Source organism: Cupressus sempervirens, chromosome 3, assembly GCF_028749045.1.
Source record: "Cupressus sempervirens isolate cs-2001-9-10 chromosome 3, ASM2874904v1, whole genome shotgun sequence".
NCBI lineage: Eukaryota > Viridiplantae > Streptophyta > Pinopsida > Cupressales > Cupressaceae > Cupressus > Cupressus sempervirens.
Genome location: NC_143120.1, coordinates 308,132,930 through 308,158,814, shown reverse-complemented (window position 1 = coordinate 308,158,814; position 25,885 = coordinate 308,132,930). Strand labels below are relative to the sequence as shown.

The 25,885-nt window shown below is 36.5% G+C and overlaps 1 protein-coding gene across 7 annotated transcripts in view; it reads left to right on the top strand.

The window, feature by feature from the left end:
• Positions 1–25,885, top strand: part of LOC149566209 (threonine--tRNA ligase, mitochondrial 1-like) — a 166,780-nt gene that overhangs the window by 64,174 nt on the left and 76,721 nt on the right. For all 7 annotated transcript variants that reach the window (XM_089819627.1, XM_089819629.1, XM_089819625.1 and 4 more), the window contains 3 exons: positions 526–620; positions 766–798; positions 25,021–25,107. In XM_089819627.1, the coding sequence (XP_089675753.1) occupies positions 526–620; positions 766–798; positions 25,021–25,107 (215 nt within the window). The remainder of the gene's footprint in view (positions 1–525; positions 621–765; positions 799–25,020; positions 25,108–25,885) is intronic.

Here is a 25,885-nt window from a genome sequence, read left to right as displayed (position 1 = left end):
TGATATTTGCCACTTGTTTGTGAGCTAAAACAATTATAATCACTTTGTATGCAATTTGAGATTCACCCATCCCAATTAAATGTTCTACTCATGGTTTTTTAAAGTATAAGCAATTGCTTTTCTTAGTTCAACTCTAAGTTTGGAACTGGGAGCATTAGATGTTTTTGATTGGCCAATGAGTCTGATGAGATTGCTCAAGGGAGAGACATCGAGAGGCTGATACTGGTCACAGCGAGAAGGAAATAGAAATATATAACAGAAATCTCTGCACAGATGATGATTTATGAAAGGATAGGGGCTTTGATGAGTGGAGGAAAGGATCGATGCAATAAGTGTATATTTCTGCCATTTTATAACCATTTTAAATAGCTTAGATATTGGGTAAATTTCTCAACACAGTATCCTTCTCACTCGAGGTGATATTGGTAGATTATTTTTATTAGAAAATATATTTATATTCCATTTGAGAAACATATCTTCAAAATTTCCCATGATAATATGTGACTGGTTGAAATGTCATGGCAGAATTACCACTCCGCTTGGCTGATTTTGGTGTTTTGCATCGAAATGAACTCAGTGGTGCTTTGACAGGTCTGACTCGTGTTCGGCGATTTCAACAGGTTTGGTGTCAGTTTTTAAAATTACACATTATTGTTTTAATATGTTACAATACAATTAAGTATCATGATAAATGATGGTCGTTATTTTTTTCACGGACTGAGTGTTTTCTTTAAAATTTGGAATTCTTTTCTTTTGCAATTGCAGGATGATGCTCACATCTTTTGCACAAGATCTCAGGTATATGTTGGGATACATGACTAATTTAATTTAATTATCAGAAAACAATTCAAATATGCCCAATTTCATTAGGTCAATGTTAGTTAGATGTGCTCAGTGGCCTATTTAAAGAATACTTTATCATATGAAGCAAGTCTTTTCAAAGAAGAAATCACCTAGATTTGTACTGCAGTTAATGGTAATGTTCCTCTTAGTCTCAAAGAAGGAAAGTATCGTACAGTGAGAAACCTACAAATTTCTGATATGCATGATCTATTGGATGAAAACATTGAGATAATTGTAGAGGGAGAAATCTCACTGAGGTAACAATTGGGAATAAAAGAGTAATATAATGGAAAATGCATATGTTTCTTTGAATTTATCTAGAACACAGCCTCATGATTTCTGAGGGAGACTAAAAACATTTCTGTTTTGAGGTGTCTCTTTTGTATCACAAGATAGTATTCTTACAAGAATGCAACTCAGAAAGTCAAAGACCTAAGAAGTCATTGAAGACAAAAGTGCTGTACAATTTTAAGGAAGTAGAAACAATTGTTAGCTTTAAAAATTTGTATCTTATAAATTTTTTGTGTTTCTTTTCTGGACGGCCGAATACAGATCCATTTTGTGGAGCCTAAGGAACAACTGAGTGCCCTTGCTTTAGTGTTTGTTCTATTTCGGCTTGTTTGTGGGATGCATTTTCAAAAACTTATCTCATGTTAGGATGACAAGACTTTTATATTAAATAGTTTTGCATAAAGGGATTTCATCCAGAATTTCTTCATATCATTCTTGTTGGCACCTCACTTTTTAGTTCCCCAATTTGGTGTGTGCAGCATGACCTCTATTAAAGAATGATAGGAAATAGTATATCAAGGGTCGCTGTGTTCAATTTGCCATTGGATGTATTTTCCCCACCATTTGTTTAGCGAATTCCTAAGGACTCAAAAATCTAAAAGTTGGCATAAATCTAGAGTTTAGCTGAAGTTTTGGCTCTAGAAAACAACCAAAAGGGTACCTATGTTTCAGATTTGGAGAAGTATGGACTTAAAATGACTAAGCTTTTGCTCGCTAGAGGTATTCATAGTTTTTTGGAAGCTTTGTCAATGTGGACAGCAGTTCTAGGAACCATTGGAATTGATGACGCGTTCCCCACTCCTTTGTTGCAGATAGTCAACTTCTCTTCCATGCCTTGGTGGATTTTTGGGGAAGTTTTGGTAGAGCTTTTTTTCATTCCTTTATTGTCAATAGTTTCTTGTTTCTGCTACCCATAAAAGTGTCAACCTATTTTCTAAAGGGCCAAAAGTCATTGATTTGGGTAATGAGGCCAAGATAGGCACAATTTGTAAGAACCCTTATGTAGAAGGTCCCAATGGGTGCTTCTTTTATTTTGGTGAAGTTGTGAGCATAATGAAGAGTCACTGTGTGTTAACGATTTTGGTTGCTCAAAAATAGAAATACAAACTAGGTGCTTGGTTCCTTCTTGTGCACCAATTGTCAACTTGGGGTAAAAACAAAAGGAAAGAGAAGGACATGGTGGAACTAAAGGAAAATGTATAATAACAAAGAGGGCCAAAAGTGCCTAAGTAGGTTAAGCTTTCACCTTTGCTCTTTGTTTGTTCAGTCAACTCATGGTTGATGTCTAACTCGCAACTCGATGGGTGTTGATGGCATAGGTTCCAAGCGAAACATGTACTATTGATAAGGTGCACGATGCTTGGTTCCTTCCAAGCCCAATATGCTCAATGAAGATTTAGACATTTGGGCTTTTTGGCATTCCCAATGAACCAAAAAGTTTTGACAAGAATGGCGAAAGGTTTGAAGTGATTTTGATTAGGTCAAGTATAGTGTTGATTTCTCGGTCAAGTGAAAAACCTAGATAAATATAAGCATTGCATTGGGAGCTTCTATAATCAATTGAGAAGTCTTTAAAGGCGATATGGGGACGTGTGTGAAGACAAAATTGATTGGTTGAGGCATAGTTCAAAATATTCTTATCTACAACTTATTGTTCAAGGGCAAAAAAGGAAAGATATCCAAAATATTGGAGATAAGTCATAATCTTTTGGGGAAAATATTGGGATCTTAAAATATGTTTTTCCAATTGTGATAGAACCTTCTTTCGCCTCTTTGTCCTTTCTCTCCTTCCCAATCTATTTTTCCAATCAAAAAAATGTGTTTTCCCTTTTTTTGGGTCATTAGGGGATAAGTTTGCTATTTATCACGATAACATAGAGAAATATCACCAATATTTTACCAAGTTCTTTGTGATATTTTGAAACTTCTTTGCCTTGACCTATCCAAGGTAAGTTGATGTTACTTCTCGGGAACCAAAACATATCATGATAAGTAGACTTATCACATATATATATATATCTGAAATATTTTGAACTATGGTTTGAGGCATAGATTGGTGGGCTTGATTGAAGTCATGACCCCCAAAAACTCTTTTGTTAGGGGGTTTGCCATTTCCAATGATGAAGTTCCTTTTGAGGTCAAAGTGGGTTAGGTTTGAATTGGTTTTGTGCTCAGGGAGGATGTTAACAAGCATATAGAAAGCCTCCAAAGGTGCTAACATGTGCTGATCATATTAAAATAATGTTTTATTATTATTTAATGCTCAATAATGTACTTTATTGTAATTATATATGATAAGTTCATCTCTGATCTTATCTATAATTTTTTTATAAACTTGTTTATTTTGTAAATATTGTAAACTTGTTTATTGAGCGTCTTTGCTCATTGTTAATACATCAATGAATTTACCAATTAAGTAATATGGTATTAGAGCAAGCTTGATTTGTATTTCAAATAATTTATAATTTTTCTTTTGAAATTGTTTGCATTAAATTTTTTAAAATTAATTTTCTTCAGCTTGGCTCGTTAGATTTTTTGGTCTGCAAAACTCATTCAAAACTGTCTATGTTTTTTTTTGGTGTGAAAAATTGCGTGGATCTTCAAGGACATTTTCTGTCATGATCTTTCTTTGTTTGGACGTGGTTTTTGCTCTGTATGGTTGCGTTTTTCAGACAAGTTTTTTTAGTGTGGCCTTAGTTCCTCTATTGGTTGCTATTTGCAAAAGTTTCCATTTTTTGTTTGGCTTGCCTGCATTATTTGCAACCACAATTTTCAGCTTTGTTTGCAAAGATTTTCATGGCCCTAGTAAAAGCTCTTCTTGCAAAAATGATCTGTACATGCTTTTCCTGCAAAAATTATCTCATTTTTTTTGGGTACCTTGATTTTTGTGCTTCAATTTGCATGTCAATGAATTTTCATTATGATTTGAGATTCAATCTAGGTTAGTTGAGTTCTCTTCTAGGTCTTCGTCAGAATTTTCTGGGTCTTCAGAAAATTGTCCTGAAATCTATGCTTCGATTTTTGTGCCAACAATATTGAAATCTGTACCTATCGTAGTGCATTGAATTTTGTGCAATCATCATCTTTGTAGTATCTTGTTTTTGCCTCTCAGAAAATGCGAAGATGACTTCATTGACCAACATCATGTTGGATTGCTGTCAGCGATCAGCTTCTGAACAAAAGAAGTACATCAGGTCTTAGCCGATAGCAAATGTAGTTGAGTAGAAAGAATTTGCCTTTTACGCCCTCATGGCTAAAAGCTTTGCAGATCATGTGAAGTCTTCTGCTTGTTACATCGACTCAAGTGCTTTGTGTCACTTTACTAATCGACATAATTGTTTCACAAGCTTCTTTTGTTCACTGACTCAGTTGTTTTTAGAGGAGAAGAATACATAGTTGTCAGTAAGGGCACTATTCAGGTACATTTTGGTAGGAGGGATCTTATATTACTCAATGTGTACCATGTTCTTGGCATGACACTAAATCTTCTCTTAGTCCATCAGAGAATGTGAAACTCTCCTCAGTTGGATGTTGTACTTAGCTTACTCAAATGTTCGATTGTTGATTGTGAGACTTGCACTACTATTGTTGTTGGCGTTGAGGATCATGGTCTTACCGAGTTGTGGATACTAGTGATTCTTTGGAGCTAGTCGTGGTAGCTAGAAGTTCTTCCATCACTAGTATTTGGCATCAACAATATAGGCACTTAAATGTGCACTATCTCTCTCGGTTGGCTCGGGAGGGACTTGTAGCTAGTTTTCTTGAGATCTAGACTCAACATCATGGTGTTTGTTGAGCTTGTCAGGTTGGGAAGCAACATAGGACAATGTTCTCAAATGGTGACTCATGGCGAGCCTCTAAGGTACTATAGTTGGTTCATGTTGATATTTGTGGGCCAATGCAACATCTTCTGTCACTGGTTGGAGGTATTTCTTTCCTTTTGTTGATGATTTTAGTTGTAAAATGTGGGTGTACTTTCTTAGACAAAATTCAGATGCTTTTATTGTATTTCAGAAGTTTAAGGCCTTGGTAGAAAATGAGTTTGGTTGTTGTATAATTGCTCTTAGGTCGGATAATAGGGGGGAGTTTTGTTCTACTGCATTCTCCAACTTCTTCGAAGTACATGGTATAAAATGTTAGTAAACCACACCCCACACTCCTCAACAAAATGGTGTTGTAGAGAAAAACAATCGTACTATTGTTGAGATGGCCCGTTCCATGTTACAACACAAGGGTGTTCCTAATATTTTTTGGGCAGAAGCAGTTTTCACTGTGGTTTATCTCCTCAACAGGTCTGCTACATAGGCTATGAAGGGAAAGACTCCTGAAGAAGCTTGGATTGGTCCCAAACCTAAGATCAGTTATCTCAAAATCTTTGGCTCTTTAGCTTATGTATGGATTCTAGATGCCAAGAGCTCCAAGTTGGATTCCAAGAGTCAAAATCTTATGTTCACAAGGTACAGTAACAACCATAAGGCTTACCAATTGATAAATGTAGACACTGATCGCCTTGTCTTCAATAGGGATGTGTTTGATGAAACATGTGGACCTTTTCACCCATCCTCCTTTGTGCAGAGTTTTAAGTATCAACCTTTGAAGGCTTTTGATTTGGGTATTTGTCTTCCACTAGGTCTACTTGATGGAAGGGATGATGCAATTTTTGAGTTTGAAGAAGCTTAACTCGAGTTTCCTCCAGAGGATGGTATTCTTTAACCTATTGAACCTTTTTCCAGTTCTAGTACCAGTTCTAGCTCCTACATCTGATGTTGGTTCTTCTACTTTGTGGCCTAAATGGTGGGCTAAAACTGTTGGCGATCTTCATCATGATGAGCTCATTGAGGTTAGATCATCTAGCATACAGTTAATTTTGCTCACATGGCCAACATTCACTTTGTTTATGAGACTCAAATATATTCAAAGTCTAAAGGGATTCCAGAGTGGGAAAGACTATGGAAGCTGAATTCCAGAGCTTTTAGAAGAATCACACTTGGGTCCTTTTTGATCTTCCTTCAAGGAAGAAGACCATTAGCTGCAAATGGGTGTATAAGATGAAATCCAAAGTTGATGAAATACTTGGCAAGTGTAAGACTCTTCTAGTTGCTAGGGGTTCTCACAGAAGGAAGGCATTGACTCTGAGGAGATTTTACTCCTACAACCAAGATTAGTACCATTCGGGTTGTTCTTGCCGTAGTAGCCTAGTTTGGTTGGCAAGATCATCAGATGGATGTTAAAAGTTCTTTTCTCAATAGTGATTTGACGGAAGAAGTCTACATGACTCATCCTCTAGGGTTCAAGATTACCAATCAAGAGAAAAAGGTGTGCAGACTGGTAAAGGCACTTTATTGCCTGAAACAGGCTCCTCATGCCTGATACATCAAGTTTGATAAATACCTCATAGATCATGGCTATCAAAGATGTCCATTTGATCCTAGTTTGTATGTCAAACTGGTCGGTAATGAGATTCTGCTAGTTGTTTTCTATGTTGATGACCTAATCATTATTTTAGCTCAGAAGAATTGATTGGTGAGCTCAAAGAGAACTTTTGCAACTCATTTGACATGATAGATTTAGGACTTCTCCATTATTGTTTAGGTGTTGGGGTTTGACAGACAGAGAGTAACATATGTTGAAGTTTAACGTCTGTCAAAGTAATTATTAGAGCTCTTGCATGTATACCTGTGTATATATATATGTGTGCATATACTTATATGCACACATATATGCATACAAGTCTGTTTGAGAATCTCTATTATATAATCTACCGATTCATATCGGGTTGAAGACATCTGCTATTGTACAACATACCAATTAGGGATCGGGTTTAGTCTCACTTCCGATATTCTAAGTATCGGGCTTTCATATGGATGATTACTAATCATTGGGCTGTGCATATTTATCTTACATATAACTTGCTTAGCATAGTTGCCGAGTTTTCTTATTGTATCGGGCATGTTAATGAAGAGGCACATTAGTTACTGTCAGTGTTTAAGATAGTTTTGATTAGTCATGACCACGTAGGGTCATGACTCTACGTGGCCACAAGTCATACCCCTATGGAGCCATGTCTCTCGGTAGAATATAAATATAACATGCACATTGGTGGACAAAGCAATATCAATCACTGAACATACTTGCAGTCCCCAAGATTGTACCACCTGCAGATTTCCAAATACATCATTAGCACTTGATTCATTGAAGACAAATCTGGAGATCTGAACTTCTGCATAAAAGAAAGGTAAGTCAGAATTATATCTCTATCATTACTTCTATTAGAGATCCTGCACAATAACATGGTATTAGAGCCATTCTGATAAGAAATAATTATTTAGAAGATACAACCATTCTGATAAGAAATAATTATTCAGAAATTACACATTTATATTTACAAAAGTCAGATCTTTTATCTTCTCAAAATAAAATGGCTAACCACGTAAGGCTAAAAGACAAATTGGAAGGGGCATCTAATTTCTCTTCATGGAAAACTTATGTTATGATAATTTTAAGAGAAATGGAATTAGAAGACTATGTAGAAACAAATAAAGCCATTCCTGACAATGATCAAGAGAAAACTACGTGGAAAAGACATAACAATAAAGCGATGAGAATAATTATAGACTCTGTGAAAGATCATATTCTCCCTTCAATCTTGAATCTTCCTTCAGCATTTGAAATGTTCTCTAAAATCAAAGACACCTTTGAGATTAACAATACTAGCAGACTACTGGCATTAAAACAGGATTTGTTATATATTAAAATGAACAATGGAGAATCTATTACATCATATTTTCTGAGAATATCTGAACTTAAAGATAAACTTGCGACTATTGGTAATCAAGTTGATGAAAAAGAACTTACCATGATTGCTCTGAGGGGACTTCCTACATCATGGGAAAACTTTATCCAAGGATTAAGCTCTCAACCTAAGCTTCCTAAATATGAGTCTCTAAAAAATGAATGTACTCAAGAAGAGTCAAGTTTAGTTTCAAGGGGAATAGGTCACTCCAAGTAAGCTCAAATAAGAGAAGGACATTCAAACAAAATAAAAGAGGATCTAATAAACCATATAAGAAAAGAGATTGGTCTAAAGTACGATGCATTAAATGTGACAAACTTGGTCTCTCTCATAATGTCTATCTTGAACGAAAAAGAATTCAAGCAGCACTTGCAGAGACAAGAAGAAAAGGAGGAAGTAAATGAATATCATGCATTCTATCTAGCACTATCTAGCGAATTGAACTCAAACAAAAACACATGGATCATAGCCAGTGGAGCATCTCGACATATAACAGGTTTCGAAGACATTTGAAAGCTTCTCGGAATGCACTACAGAAGAAGTAACCATCGGAGAAAACTCCACTCATCCAATCAAGGGAATTGGAACTTACTCAATTCAACTAAATTCCGGGATCACTCTTCAGCTTGTTAATGTATTATATGTACCTGGAATCAAAAGGAACCTTGTTTCTGTATCCGGTCTCTCTGATCAAGGATACAAAAATTGTTTTTTCAATAAGACAATTTTGTCTTGGCCTAAAAAAGCTAACACCAAGAAAGTTATCCCAATTGGAGTAAGAGATGGGAGTTTATATAGACTTTGTAACCGACAAGACTTCGCCCTATGTCAAGAATTGTCAAAGACAATAGAGATTTGGCATAGAAGACTAGGCCATCTCTATTTTCGAGCCTTATCATCTATAAGTAAAATCGTAAAAGGTCTACCCAGTCTTAAATCTGATCATGCAGGGGTTTGTAAAGGATGTGCTCTAGGCAAAAATACCAAACAATCCTACCCTAAAAGTGTTCACAAATCAAAATCTATACTCGAACTTGTTCACACTGACCTATGTGGTCCCATGTCCACACCTTTTATAAATGGGTGTCTCTACTATATAATCTTTGTTGCTGATTACTCTAGGAGAACTTGAATTTACTTTCTAAAACAAAAAGAATCTAGTGAAGTTCTTTCAAAATTCACAGAATTCAAAGCTCTTGTTGAAAATCAGTCAGGAAAGAAAATTAAAATTTTAAGATCTAACAATGGAAGTGAATACATCTCTGATATTTTAAAAGATTTTTGCATTTCTGTTGGGATTAAGAGGGAGTTTATTGTACCTTATAATCCTCAACAGAATGGAGTTGCAGAATGCAAAAATAGATCAATCTGTAATGTCCCCATCTTTTTAGCAACTTAGTGGAGTTCTTAGCCTTTATGTTCTCCAAAGGCTAAGTGGAGAAATAAGAAATTGATTAAATTAATTTCTTATAAAGTCATTAAATAAATTAAAATTAAAAGGTGACTTTATATTGAATTAATTAAATTAATTATTGTATTGCAAGTAGAAGCTTCTAGATAGTGCATTAATTATTGGAAAGGGGGAAGCCTCTAGTAATTTAATTCTCTAGAAGCACAATTAATTATTGTATTGCAAGAGAGGAGTTTCTAGAGAGTGCATTAATTATTGGAAGGGGGAAGCTTCTAGTAAATGCAATTAATTAATATTTTATTTCCTTCTTAAAGGGTGAAGGAAAAGTATAAATAGAGGTGGGAAATTCATTGTTTAGCATCGGATTATTGTGAATTGCATATGATAGGAACTTGGATGTACAGTTTTGTTCTTGGCATTAGAGGACGGTCATCCTCTCTTGTGACATTCTAGACGTCATTCCCTTGGCTTTTGGCCTTTGGAATCCATTACTATCAACTCATTAACAGGCAACTTGGACGCATTTCCAGCTACAGGCCGATTGGATGTAATTAGTGAGTTTAACAGTTTGTTATGTAGTTGATGATGCTGGAGTAATTAAGCGAGTTGCTATGTCTTTAATTTTATTAGTTTGAGAACTAATAATATTTTAGCAATAGTCAAATTTTCTGTTTGCATGAATTCCTTTTTTTATGTTCATGTTATGTGGTTTAAATCTATGCAAAGACATCACAATCTCTTTCAGCAATTGGTTTAGTTCTTGGGCATTTCTAGGGTGCCCATTACAGTGGTATCAGAGCTATAAGTCCTGCCATCCTGTGGAGATCTTAAGCATTTATGTTTGAGCATGCGACAAGGGCTTTATAATTTCTGCAATACTAGAGCAAGACAAAGTAGGAATTCAGATTTGCAGAACAAACAGGGTAGTTCATCTGTGCAGAGGGACATACGATCTAGTCATACAGACATAGAGGAGATATTCTTTGGACAAGACAGCAATATGGGTGACCGAGATGATAGGAATAGAGGATTAGATGGAGGCAGGAATACCGGTCCAGATCAGGAAAATGTAATGTTCAGGTTACTAGGTACATTAGAAGAGGGGCAACGTATGCAATAGGAGCAGAATAGGCGAATGGATATGATGTTGCAGCTTATGGCTAGACAGATGGGCATCAATATTAATCTAGGTGATGCCAACAATGGAACAACAATAATAGGGGCAATGATAATGGAGGCCGAGGCAACATTAATGGTAATAATGGACATGACAACAATGGGAATGAGGCTGATAACTTTAGACATGTTGTACACCTAGCTCAAATAGCCAGCTCGAGATCTCTTCTACCCACCTTCCCACCCAGAGATCCAGTTCAACCGGTTAATGAACCATAGATTACGGAGTTACAGGATTAGTTTAGGAGGGATTGGGAGGCTAGTGGACTGGAGTTTCAGGCAGACATTTCTCTCACAAATTACATGGACTTAAGGATGAGACACATGCTCAGATTAGGAGGAAGAAGTCAAAACCTTGAGCTGAGAAAGAAAGTTGGGAAACTTTCTTTACCTTATTATGATGCTTCAGGGAAGATGACCGCACGAGTTTGGTTGTAGAAGATGGATACATACTTACAGCTGAATCCTATGCTTGAGGAGAAGGCTATAAAGTATGTAGCTATTCACTTGGATGGACCAACACATGAGTGGTGGCACCATGGCATGGTAACCTTGGGACATAATTAGATCACATCGTATGAGGAGTTCACTGAGAAGCTCATAGAGAGATTTGATACCATGGATCCCGAATTATAGTTTAAGGAGTTGGCATAACTCAAGCAGTGGGGATCAGTTGAGACGTATATCGGTGAGTTTTAGAGGTTAGCTGTGTTGGTCATAGATAGTTCAGAGAGGAGGTTAGTAGTGTTGTTTATGGATGGACTCTTAGAACCCTTGTGAGGTTGGGTCAAGGGGCATGACCCCACTACGTTGCAAGAGGCCACGAAAAAAGCTCGTGACTTAGCACCTTCATTTAGCAGTAGATTTCAGCACAGGGATTCTTATATGAAAAAGGACAAGGAGAAGGACAAAAAAACTTTTCACAAAGATGCTCAGCCAAAAAGAGATAAGTTGGATAATGACACCTTTAATGATTTAAGAAAGAAGAAGTTATGTTTTTGTTGCAGAGAGCCTTGGGATTTATCTCATAAGTGTCCTTTCAAGGCTAAGGCAAATCAAATGGAGTATTTCTCAGCAGAGGAGTCACAGTTAGAGAGGGAGGATCAGAGCTCTGATTCAGATGAGGATAGCACTACAGAGGAGAGCAACATTCTTGAGGATGAGAGTCATTAGCACGATTAACAAGGGCTCAGAAGGCAATCACATTTAAGGTCAGGAGTACTATCTAAGGGCAGAAAGTGATCTCACTCATTGATACTGGGGCTACACATAATTTTATAGATGCACAATTGGTAGACAAGAGGGGTCTACAGATCGAGGAGCATGCCGGGTTTAGAGTCATGGTAGCTAATGGTGACAAACTATTATGCACTCGGAAGATATCTAATCTTCACATCAGGTTTGGAGATGGCTATGAGTTGGAGGATGAGTTCTATGTAGTAGACATGGGAGACTATGATGTCATCCTTAGCATGACATGGATGGCCTCGCTAGAAGAGTTTACACTTAACCTAGAAAAATTGGAGATGAGGTTTCAGCATGAGGGAAGAACTGTTGTACTTAGAGGACTTTCAAATGGGAGTTGTAGAGTAGTTTCCCTAAGGAGAATGCAAAGACATTTTTGGCATAATAACATAGTTTGGGCAGCGAAATGTTTCACTATGCCAACTTCACAAGAGCCACAGGTGAAGAGTCATCCACCAGATATCCAGGAGATACTTGACAGACATACTAAGGTATTTGGCAAGATTCTGCATGGGGTTCCTCTTGATAGGGGGATAGAGCATGTTATTGAGCTCGAGGTTGGGGATATGGTTTACCTAAGGCTACAACCATACAAACCGTCATCACTCAAAAAAAGCGGAGCAGAGAAGTTGAAGCCTAGGTTTTATGGCCTGTACAAAGTGATTCGCAAGGTGGGCGAGGTTGCTTACAAGATTGAGCTTCCAGAGGGTGGTTGGGTACATAATGTGTTTCATGTGTCAAGGCTTAAGAAAGCCATCAGTCAGAGAGTTGTGCCTTCTGCAGAATTGCCAACATTAGATGATGAGGGAAAGTTCGTATTGATTCCTGAGGCTATTCTGGATACTATGGAAAGGACTTTGCAAAATAGGTTGATTTAAGAATATTTAGTCAAATGGAGATATCTGCCAGAGGAAGATGCCACTTGGGAGAGTGAGTAGGTGCTACAGCAAACAGGACTAAGATTGCTCGAGGACAAGCAATTTCAAGGAGGGCGGACTGTAATGTCCCCATCTTTTTAGCAACTTAGTAGAGTTCTTAGCCTTTATGTTCTCCAAAGGCTAAGTGGAGAAATAATAAATTGATTAAATTAATTTCTTATAAAGTCATTAAATAAATTAAAATTAAAAGGTGACTTTATATTTAATTAATTATTGTATTGCAAGGAGAAGCTTCTAGATAGTGCATTAATTATTGAAAAGGGGGAAGACTCTAGTAATTTAATTTTCTAGAAGCACAATTAATTATTGTATTGCAAGGGAGGAGTTTCTAGAGAGTGCATTAATTATTGGAAGGGGGAAGCTTCTAGTAAATGCAATTAATTAATATTTTATTTCCTTCTAGAAGGGTGAAGGAAAAGTATAAATAGAGGTGGGAGCTTCATTGTTTAGCATCGGATTATTGTGAATTGCATTTGATAGGAACTTGGATGTACAGTTTTGTTCTTGACATTAGAGGACATTCATCCTCTCTTGTGACATTCTAGACATCATTCCCTTGGGGTTTGGCCTTTGGAATCCATTGCTATCAACTCATTAATAGGAAACTTGGACGCATTTCCAGCTACAGGCCGATTGGATGTAATTAGTGAGTTGAACAGTTTGTGATGTATTTGATGATGCTGGAGTAATTAAGCGAGTTGCTATGTCTTTAACTTTATTAGTTTGAGAACTAATAATATTTCAGCGGTAGTCTAATTTTCAGTTTGCATGAATTCCTTTGTTTATGTTCATGTTATGTGGTTTAAATCTATGCAAAGACATCACAATCTCTTTTAACAATTGGTTTAGTTCTTGGGCATTTCTAGGGTGCCCATTATACAATCACAGAGTTAGCCAAAGCCATGATTCATGACCAAAACCTTCATACTTCATTTTGGGTAGAAGCATCAAACATTGCTGTTTACATTCAAAATCATTGTCTTCACTCAGTATTGGATAACACTACACTAGAAGAAGTATTTACAGGTATCAAACTAGATCTAAGTCACCTCAGGATTTTTGGATGTCCAGTCTATGTTCACATTCCTAAAGAGAAAAGAACAAAGCTAGAACCATATGGGAAGAAAGGAGTTCTCATCAGTTACAGTGAAAATTCCAAAGGTTACAGAATATAAATCCTAGGACAGAAAACAATTGAAATCAGTAGAGATGTTAAATTTGAAGAAGACATTGCCTTCAATCTTTCTAAATACAATGATGAGTCAGTCATAGAACATATCTCAGATTCAAGTGAAGTTCACCCTGTAGAGAATGAGAGGGAGAATAGTTTTGAACCCCCTACGTCAAATTCTGAAGAGTTTGAAAATAGAAACAATAAGAAGAGACCACTTTGGGCCAAAAAATTCATAAAAGAAAAAATTATTGAACCTAATGAAGTATTAAAAGAAAGCAAGAAGACAAGAACTCAGTCTTGTTATGTTGCCCTATTAACAAATCTTAACAAATCGGAACCTTCAAACTCTGCAGATGCATTAGCAAGCCAACCTTAGAAAGAGGCCATGATTGAAGAATACAATTCTATATTGAAGGATGATGTATGGGATATTGTACCTCGACCTAAAATCAAATCAGTAGTTTCTTCCAAATGGCTTTTCAAAATCAAGCATGCACCTGATAGTAGTATTGAGAATACAAGGCAAGATTTGTAGCACGTGGGTTCTCTTAGAAAGAAGGTATAGATTATGAGGAAACTTTTGCTCCAGTTGCGAGATACACATATGCCAGAACCATCTTAGCTATTGCTGCATCAAAAGGGTGGAAAGTTCATCAAATGGATGTTAAGATGACATTTTTAAATGGTGAAATTGAAGAAGTGTATATTAAACAACCAGATGGGTTCACTACTCACAACGAGAATACTCATATGTGTAAGTTAAAGAAAGCACTATATAGGCTCAAGCAAGCTCCTAGAGCTTGGTACGAAAGAATTGACAACTACCTTTACAAAGCTAGGGTATTTTAAAAATGAAGCTGATCCTAATCTATACTTCAAAGTAGATAAAAATGACATGCTTATTCTAATATTGTATGTTGATGATTTATTAATTACAGGTGAAGAACATCTAATAAGCAAATGCAAACAAGAGTTAACAATTGAGTTCGACATGAAAGACTTGGGTCTTCTTCACTATTTCCTTGGACTGGAAGTCTGGTAGAAGGAAAACTACATCTTTCTAAATCAAGGGAAATATACTGTTGATCTTCTAACAAAGTTTGGTATGATGGATTGCAGACCAGTTTCTACTCCTATGGAACTCAATCTAGATAAATTGAAGGATGATATGATCAAATCTGAACCTGCTTGCCCTACTCTCTATAGACAGATAATTGGTTCGTTAACATATTTAGTGAATACTCGTCCTAATATATGTTATGCTACAAACACCTTGAGTCAATTCATGTGTGCCCTTAAGAAAATTCATCTGATGGCAGCCAAACATATTTTAAGATATCTAAGAGGAACTATTGGTTTGGTTATCATATATGATCAGATGGAAATCAATCTTCATAGTTTTACAGATTCTGATTAGGCAGATAGTTGTACAAATCGTAAGAGTACTTTTGGATGTTGCTTTAGTCTTGGGTCTAGAATGATCTTCTGGTTTAGCAGAAAACAATCCTTAGTTGCATTAAGCTCTACTGAAGCAAAGTACATTGTCGCTTCTTTAGGAACCAGAGAAGGTGTGTGGTTATGAAAGCTGATATTTGATTTGTTCAAGAAGCCCTTGAAGCCTATTATTATTCATTGTGATAATTAGAGTTGTATTAAGCTATTTGTTAATCCAGTTTTTCATAATCGGTCCAAGCACATTGAAATTCCCTGCCACTTCATCAGAAACATGGTAGATCGAGATATCATCAAATTAGAGTACATTAGTACTAATGAACAATTTGTTGATATTTTCACCAAACCTCTGGTTAAGATAAAGTTGGAATACTTCAGAGGAAAACTTGGTATGATTAAATTGTAATATTGAATATTGGTTTAATTTCATACATGTATTTGTGTTTTTTTTACAATTTTGATTTAGACATGTAATGAAAGGTGATGATCTTTCATGGACATATGTATTCAAAAGTTAATCTTTGTAAGGTGACGACCTTACAAATGATAGGCCTATTATTGTGACAGTTGTTCTGAATTTGTCAGAAGTCATAAATAACAAACAAGTTATGATTACTCTAGATATTGTTTCAGACAATTAGAGATCATACCTCATGCTTTGATAGTGTTCATTGCATGGAAATTTCAATAAATTGATGAGTCTCTATTCTTAGAGTAGTAGTGTCAAATAATGTTTTGTGAATAGATATTCTAATATCAGGATTATTACTTGTCCCTTGGTAAAGAGGGAATGTTGAAGTTTAGCATTTGTCAAAGTAATTACCAGAGCTCTTGCATGTAGACCTATGTATTTATGTGTACATATAAGTATATGCACACACACATATACACAGATATGCATACAAGTCTGTTTGAGAATCTCTATTGTATTATCTACCGATTCATATCGAGTTGAAGACATCTGCTATAGTTCAACATACTGATCAGGGATTAGGTTTAGTATCACTGCCGATATTCTAAGTATCGGGCTTTCATATGGATGATTACTAATCATCGGGCTGTGCATATTTATCTTACATATAACTTGCTTAGCATAGTTGCCGAGTTTTCTTATTGTATCGGGCATGTTAATGAAGAGGCACATTAGTTACTGTCGGTGTTTAAGACAATTTTGATTAGTCATGACCACATAGGGTCATGACTCTACGTGGTTTTTGGCCACGTAGAGTCATGCCGAACATACTTGCAGTCCCCAAGATCGTACCACCTGTAAATTTCCAAATACGTCATCAACACTTGATTCATTGAAGACAAATCTGGAGATTTGAACTTTGCATAAAAGAAAGGTATTTCAAAATTGTATCTCTATCATTATTTCTATCAGAGATCTTGCACAATAACAACATATTCATCTCCCAGTCCAAGTATGCTCGAAGTCTTTTGGTCCGAATGCAAGATTGCAAACTTGCCTCCACACCCATTGGAAAGGGCTTAAGTTGTTAGCTACGTTCGATTCACCTATAGTAGATGAATCTTTGTTCAGGCAATTAGAGGGTAGTCTTATCTACGTCACTGCCACTAGACTTGACATTAGTTTTGTAGTGAGTTGCATTTCACGGTTCACGATAGCTCCCAAGGCTGATCAGTGGGTAGTGTTATGTGAAGGGCACTTTTGATTTTGGACTCTTACACTCAGAGAGAAGATCCCAGACTTCTTGGTTACAAAGATTTAGATTGGGAAGGATTAGTTGATGACAAAAAATCAACATCTAAGTATGTGTTCAGTTTGGGATCTGGTGCAATCACATCGATTAGCAAGAAGCAATAGGTTGTGGCTCTCTCCTTGATAGAAGTAGAGCACCATAGAGTTGTTAAGACAGCTTGTGAGGTAGTTTGGCTTTGACGGATTCTTGGATATGCAAATATCTCAAGTAGGTTCGACTCCTCTATTTTGTGATAATTAAGGAGTTTTCAAACTTGCCAAGAATCTAGTCTTCATGAAAGAACCAAGCACATGGACACACACTGTCACTTCATTCGGCAACTTGTTGAAGACGGATCTATTCAATTGCTGTATGTTCCAACAATGTTCCAGACAATAGATATCCTCACCAAGCCGCTCAGTCCCAATAAGTTTGTAAAATTCAAGGGGTCTATTGGTATCAAAGGGTGGGTATTAAAGCAATGTTTTATTATTTATTTAATGCTTAATATTGTAATTATAAGTGATAAGATCGTCTCTGGTCTCATCTACTGTTTCTTTTTAAAAACTTGCTTATTTTTAAAATAATCTTAACTTATTTGTTGAGCCCTTTTGCTCATTGTTAATACATCAAAGAATTTACCAATTACTTGCGTAATAGATTAGTGTACTTTCTTTCACCATCCATACTTGCTATGCCACAAATGCCGGATCAAATTTGCAGAAGGATCATAAATGTGTTCTAGAACAATAATAAAGGAAAATGGTAGCACTATCTTTTATTAATGATTTGTAGAGCTTCCTTTGTTAGAATAAGCTCATCTTTGACTTAATCTTTTGGGGGATTTTTTGGATGCCTTCACCCAAGCAAACTATTATTTATTATTGACATGGGTGCTTGTTAGAAGTATACTTTTCTATGCATCATAACTCTAAATCCAATTTTCATGCACATGTGGCATTTGGGCATTTGGGGTAGAAGCGACTAGGGTTGTCGGTGTGATGTGCACCTCTTTGACCGCCTATATGTTGATTGGCTAATTGTTTATTATTTGGAAAACATTTAGTTTGAATATAGAGAAATGATGGAGAACGAAGGATAACATTTTGGGTCAGCAAGAGAGCATAGCAGAAAAACTCATGTCCTAGAATCAAAGAGTTGATTACTCCAGCTCTGGGTTCTAATATCTTGGCATTGGAATGATCTGGATATATCCTAAATATATAATGATATATGTAACTATTGTAGATTGAGTGATCGACCTTGATTGTGTTAATGTTTTGACCAAAAATGAAAATAGACAACAAAAAGCAAAATAATGAAGACTAAGATGAGAGAATTTATCTTGGGAAAAACCTCCAACTTGAGGGAGATAACCCAAACCACAAATATATCACTTTATTTATGAATAAGCAGAAGTTTGAAATGCAATGTCCAAATAGAAGGCTCAATCTGAAGTGATATTGAGAAACACAAGGTATCAATCTCTATTCATACAAATTTCTCTGGAAGAATATAAAATTGGCTTGAGCTTGAATGTCTTGTTCCAAGAAGACGACCTCTTCATTTTCTTGACCTATCATTGTCTTGACTCTTTAATGTCTTGTACCTTCAATGCGAGGACCCTTCATTTTCTTCAATAAACGATAGATTATTTTAATACTTCAAATATAGCAAAGAAAGTTAGCTCTTGGCATGATGACTTCAACACTCCCTTTTAGCTAGGGAGGTATCTTTATAGATTCTCATGTCATGGAGTATCTAAACATGAAAGCCATAATTGCTACACCCATTAGTGAGAAAAGCAAAATTTATCTCAGATTTTCTCGATGTGATAGCATCATGGAGTCAATAGGATTTTCAGTATGGCTATGTCCATGTGTTAAATAAACACAAGCTCACATCACATAGTCACTCAATGTGATATTGTCATGGAGTCTCTCAACATGACATCTAGTATGACTACTTCCATGAGGGAAAGAACAATTACCTCTGTCTCAGTGGCAAACAAGGGCTTTCACCTCAAATTTTTCCATCTCAGAGAAAAATGCGTTACAAGGGCTTTTACTATAATGTCCCCTTTTTGAGTTTTGGCAGATTTGATGGATTTAGGCTATTATTGGGTCCTTGTAGGGTGATACTGGTGTTTAGAGGACCTCGTTGTGGAGTTATTAGGCTCTCTTGTGGCCTATGGTGAGTTTTGGCTCCGTTTTTAGGGACTTACTATTTATAGCAAGTCAACAATTGGTTTTGATGAGCTCCAATGAGTTAGAGGAGTTGAGTGACACTCGTGGTTTTTATTTCTGGCTTGTGGTTTGGGCTTCAAGAATCTTAGAGGGAGCATCTATTTTAGTAAGTTACCCCAATATGTTCATTAATCATCTTTCTTCATCGGGATCACTCCTACTTCTTTGTTGTCACATTTTGATTTTGATGCTTCTTCAGTCATTTTTACTAGACATGTGAATTTATTATTATCAAACTAAATAAGTTGAGGTTGCTATTTTTGCTAATATATTATATTTTGGCCACCTTAGTGTCATAGCTCATTGGAACCGGGTTGAAAAGCTTTAAATCTTGGGCACAAGAAACAATGCCCTTGTTTATCAAAATATCATAATATGGTTGAAAAGGGCATTTTTGGAGCCAAAGGAAATTCATAACTTATAATATGTGCCTAAGTATAAAGCAAAGAGGTTTTTAAGTGAAAGGTGTCTTGAAGAAGTCACCTTTATGTATTATAAAAGCAATGCTTTTTGAAGAATTCATGTCTATTGCTTTTGATATATTTTCTTGTGAGGGTTTGAGTTATTAAATTTCTTGAGTACTGATTACTCTTGAATTGCTCAACAATTTTCTGCTGTTGTATAGCAAACTGGATTGGGTTTCCTGAATCTGAATTTTTCATTCAATTCATTGCTGAGGTATAGTGAATTGAATCATTTCCATAATCTGTTTTGGGTGTCTTCTCTACTGTAATTTTCGTGTGACTAGAGGGCGGTTTATTGTTGCAATCATTGGCAACTCCGTGCCGCTGTGTTTATATACATTGGGAGCCTGCGACTATATTTTGTCAGGCAGTGTTTCTTTCAGCAAGCCTAGCATTCACTATTTGGCATTGGATTTCAGCTAGGAATATTTGGGTTTCATGTTAGATCTGCTGCAAGTACAATTTCAATACAGAAATTCCTTCAGGTTCCTCTTCTTAATTGTAATTTGATTGTTATTGAGAGAATAAATCTTTGCAACTTTCATAATTGCAAATTATAGTTGGAATCCAATATTTGGCATAGCTAGAAATTGCATTTGTGTCTATTTATTTCAGCATTTTATTATTTAATTGAAAATCCAAAAATTGCAAAACGAAAAATCAGAACAAAAAACAAACACTTCTTTAGCATAGCTCATAGTGAGCCGACAAGGCTTCTTATTGCGGTATTAGAGTGATTTCTTGCTATCTTGTGGGGTAGGAGTTGTTTTATTATTTTGGGACTGCTGTTATAGGTGGAGTGACCAACACTTGCATTTTCCAGCTATGGACAGACATAGGAGAACTAGAAGTTTCGGGAGCCGACAGAGCAGTGTGGGAAATAGCGAGAAAATAAATTCTTTGAGGGAGAGTATGGAAAGGCTTAAGCTACATCATAAAAGGTTGGAGGTGAGACTGTCAGATTGATGACAGTTGATAGGGCAGCGAGGTACATGGTTTTTGCTTTTAGGAGACCAACACTAAGGATATAGGGAAGAAGTTTTGAGTTCTCCCTGATAGACGTTTAGGATGCAATGGAGCCTGTGTTTAGTACGACAACTACTAGTCCTATCGGTTGTCTTGATGACGAACTTTCTACTCAAGGACACGTAGATGTGTTAGTTTCTTTGGTGGTTAGTATCATTGAGTCTAAGCAGTTTGAGGACTCTAATGTGGATCTTGCGAATATTGCAAAGGCAGTTGTTACCATTGGTTGCTCGGACTCTCGTGAGGAGGGGTTTGTCATTGGAGATTGTGCAGAGAATGTGAGCATTGATTTTTATGACAATTGTCGTAGCATTGATTCAGTATCAGAGGCAGCGACCTTTTTTAGGTTGGATAGATGAGGGCTTCAAGCTACCCAACTGTGATACTTGTGATTTGAGAGTTACAATGAAGTTTGCAAATGTTGGTTTATGCTCCAACATTGTTGATTCACAACATGGCATTGAGTCATTTATGCAAAGTTAGGCGACAATTGTGGGGTTTAGTCTGGTGATATGGATACAAATAGTATAGAAACCTCTTATGATCTATTTGAGGATGCTATGAGCCGTGTTGAGATTGGTATTCCTTGCCAGATGTTTGGTGATGACTTTGAGGAGGTTTTGGATGGGTCCCAGGATCGATCTTTATAAGGACTTACTATTGAGGGAGAAGTTGAGACATGCGAGGTGTCTAATATTGTGAGGGCTTCCACTTCGGATGAGGAGTTTGTAGAGTTATCAAGTAGTTAACACAATGTCAGTGATCATGACGCGAGTAGTTAGATTCAGTCTTCTATCACAATGCAGTTAGTGAGACAGAGCTTGCATAGGAGTTAGGGGTTACAAAGGCATCATGTGACAAGTCAACTGAAGGTGAGTGATAGTGACATCTCTTTAGCTCTTGAGTACTATGGTGCTATCTGTCAGATGTTAGCCGCATCTGGTTGGGGAATTCCTATTTCAGATGAGCATGGTGATGGTAGCCTTTCCCTAGTAGAGGTCCATTTGCTTTGAGAGGTTGTCAAGATCTTGAAGACAGTTATTCGCAGTTGACAGCCGACAAGGATTATCTCTTGGGGTGGGGTAGTACCTCTTATGAGACATTGTTAGAGAAGGGGGAGGTAGTTGAGCTCACCCATGAGCTTGAGTCATTGAAGTCTCTGCAATGTACTCTGTTGGCTTTCCAAGAGTCACAATCACACTCAGATGTGGTTACCACGGAGTTAGAGCTGATGCAGTTGACACCAGCCCCAAACCTAGTTCAATTATATATATTGGGTTGGCTGCTCCATTTTCATACCATCCATTATGGGATGGGTTAGCACCATCCTTTGGAGATGGGAACAACACCTGAAAGTTAAATCACTTGCAGTATCCACACACCCAAGACAATTTAGCAGAGGATGAAGTTGGTGATAGTGTTTCAGGTGCCTATGGTTGTTACCATTTCCATAGTGCAGCTGAATGTGTGTTAGTTGTATGGGGACTCCGGTGTTGACAGAGTTAGTGCTTCAGCTGGGTCTAGTTCTAGTGAGTTGTTTACTTCATCAGCGCCTACAGTTAGTTTTCAGATGATTATTCATATCAGTTAGCGAGTTGCTTACGAACACTTCTTTAACGTAGCTTATAGTGAGCCAGCACGGCTTCTTACATTTACCTCAATTTTTTGCATCTCAGAGAAAAGCACATTACAGGGGCTTTCACCTCAAATTTCTCGTTCTTAGAGAAAAATGCATTACAAGGGATTTCACCTCAAATTTCTTTGTCTTAAAAGGAAAATGCATTATAGCACAAGATAAGAGCAACTGATATTGGGGCTTTCTTTCAACAATGGTTCATTCTCACATTGGAATGACTTAAGAGCTTCACACAACTTTGATTATTACAATAAATTACAGTTGTCTCCAATGTTTGACCAAACGAGGAACTTTTGAAGCTACACTGCTTCAAGAGCTTGCTGATCCTCTGCAAAGGACTTGGCACTCTCCATCTGCTGTTCAAGCTTCCTCTAAATCTCTGACCCAATATGAAGGAAGAGTAACTGCAGGGGTTTTGTGCACTCAAACCAGGCAGTATACTTGACATGCTTTGCCCAATTCAAATAACCCACATATTTCAATCTCATCCAGATACAAGCCCAGTATCTGTAAATTCTTGCCTAGAACTTATGCACGTTGAATATACAGTGCCTCTGTTGAGTAGTCCTGGCTTCCATCTTCAGCAGCTCATAAAGTAATAAACATAGCGCAAATGCCCAATGTGGTGAGTATTTTGATTCTGCCAAGATTTCCTTAATAATGGTGGCTCAACAAGTCTAGAATTATGCCACTTTAGTGTCTCTGGGAGTCTCAGCTGCTGCCTCCTGGCTATGCGATTAATTCCATACTATGAGTGCGATCAAGAAAACACCTGTGTTGCAGTAATGCATTAGAATTTGTCAGGCAACAATGGTTTAATAGTTCTAATTACCATCCTTGAACAGATGGTAATGCACTTCCAACTCCTGCAGCTAACCACAGTTCTGTTATGTCATTTAGAAAACATGCACAAATGCCAAGACTTAACAGTAAACGCCAAAATACTATGCCCTCAATAATGTCCTACGGTTTGCATATTTTCATATATGAGCTTCTCTACTTTCCTGATTCCTACTTAAAGGAATATGAATCATACAACCCTTCATCAGATATAATCCATCCATACCATTATGAAATAGAGCAAGTGCTTGTGCACTAAATGAAACTCATGGCTCTAGCCAAGATACAAGTAGTGAAGCAACACTCCAGCTGGCAGAAGTAAGTTATTGAATGGTTTGGTTCAATGACTATAATGATAAATAACTCATGCACAGCATAGCTGAGTCTTGCAGCAGTATAAAAAATGGGGCCTCCTTAATATTGTCTCCACAATGAATGCAATAGTCCTTGACGGCAAAACAGAAATGATTGAAATATTATTTCATTGGGCATATAAAACTTTCATGTATCTGTTAGGAGTTCATAGATATGAGGTGGATTTTAGAAATAATAATCTGCAGCGTGCAATATTAATGAATGTCACATAGAATATGCTTTATATTTTCTACTATTTCCCTGTAAGTATTTTAACGCTGACCCAAACAAAGTTTTTCTGGGTCATCCCTTTCCACAATTTAATTGCAATATTCAATTGAGATGCCTACTAATGCTATACCTTCAATGGATTGAATCTCTCCCTGTGCATGGTGTATGCTTTTGTATATGTTCTGACTAATTATCCAGCTAGATGACTGTAAAATTCTTTCAAGGCGTTTGTAAGATATCTTTATTAGACTATTGAAAGAGGTGTATAGATATGTGCCTGGATTACCAACTAGACTCACTTAATAGTCTGCAACTATGTATGGTTTTCCTGAGTTTATTTGTAGAGCCTAGCTTTCCTCTGCTTTTTGGAGAGCCTGGTCTTTCGGGATGTATTGATCAATGCATCAACTTGGTTTTGGTTTTTTCCTATTGATTAAATTTAAAGACTCTATTGTTCAACTGGAGTAAGGTACTTACCTATTATTGATTTGCTCTCCCCACCATATTCAGCTCAGAACACACAAAATTCTTATATTTAAACATCTTTTAAGTTTTTTAGTTTGTGTGTTTCCAAATGTCTATAACAGCTAATAGGGTTATCATAAAACACATCCATTGACAAGTCTATGGCAGGTTATCTGTTTAATAGGGTGCCAAGCCTTACATGTTCAAAATAGCACACGGGTATATTGTGACAGCACTATTGGGATACAACATATATCATGTCAGTGAAACCCCCAGTGATTTCATAAAGTTTAAAGTGCAGCAGGTTCTTCCTACCTCAATCATTTTTCCTCAGCTGGCCAACCCTAATATAGGTTTGTGGTGACCTTCCTAGGTTTAGCACTGCAGAGATTACAGAGATTACTGGGCCTTAGGGATTTTGGGCCTACAGTTCAGATCAGCAACAGTTCTCTTGATTAATCCCTGATAATTGGCCTGTTTTATCTTGTAGATTGTAAACTGTAATTATTTTCTTTAAATAATTACTTGTTTTCCATTCTACTTTTTCTACCATGGTGCTGAGTTTGACACTACTAGTCCTTAGATTTTTCTTACTACTTTTGGCAACAGGATTAGGAAGACTTCAATCAAAGTGATCATTGATTACTATGAAGAATATATTTATCCTTGTGTAGGCTTATATATGCTGTAATGGAAATTAGAATGTAGTTGACATTGTATTTTTCTGTGCAGATCAAAGATGAGGTCCAGGGTGTGCTAGATTTCCTACAATATGCATATGACATATTTGGCTTTACATTTGACCTCGAGTTGTCCACTGTATGTTCCATTTTCTTCTTAATTTTCAATGAAAAGCAAATAGAATTACAAAATTTATGTACAATTGTTTGTCACTATTTGTAATTTTGTAACCATCCCCCTTGTTTTCAATGAAATGCAAATATTCAAATTTAAGAAAACTCTGCCAGAATTTGTATTTTGTAACTCTCATCCCAACCACACACACAAGGAAAGGCCTAGATAGTTGATCATATTAGTTACAAATTACAAGTAACACATTTGGAAATCATGCAGTGAAAATTTACTAAAATGCTTTTGTTTTACTTATTTGTTCCAGGTTACTGTATGCCAGTGCAACAGGTGTTCAATTTCAATTGTGTGCTGAATTGAAACTTATTTGTCTTTTCTGTGATAATGTCTGATTTTATTGTTCCATTTTATAACTGAAGGAATGCTATAAAGTTGTTTGGTCAATATCTTAGTAAATGAGTTGGTTTTGGTCATTTACCTAGCCCAAGGCATATATTTTATGTTGTTTCCTTTACTCATTAATAGCTTTCCAATTTCTGTAGCAAGATTGAATGTTTACAGTTCCCTGATTGTTCTTTTCTTTGTTGTTATATTTGCTGCAGCAGCTACTACTGGAATACTTTTATTGTATATTTTGTCAGTCTGTTACAAATTATGCTGTCGTATAATTACAAATTTGCAACAGATTATGGATGATTGGGGGTTCAATTTATTGGTTCAACATCTGAGCTTAAGATCATTCCTAGCTGTCAAACTTTGTAAAGGATATCTCTCCTTTACAAAATTA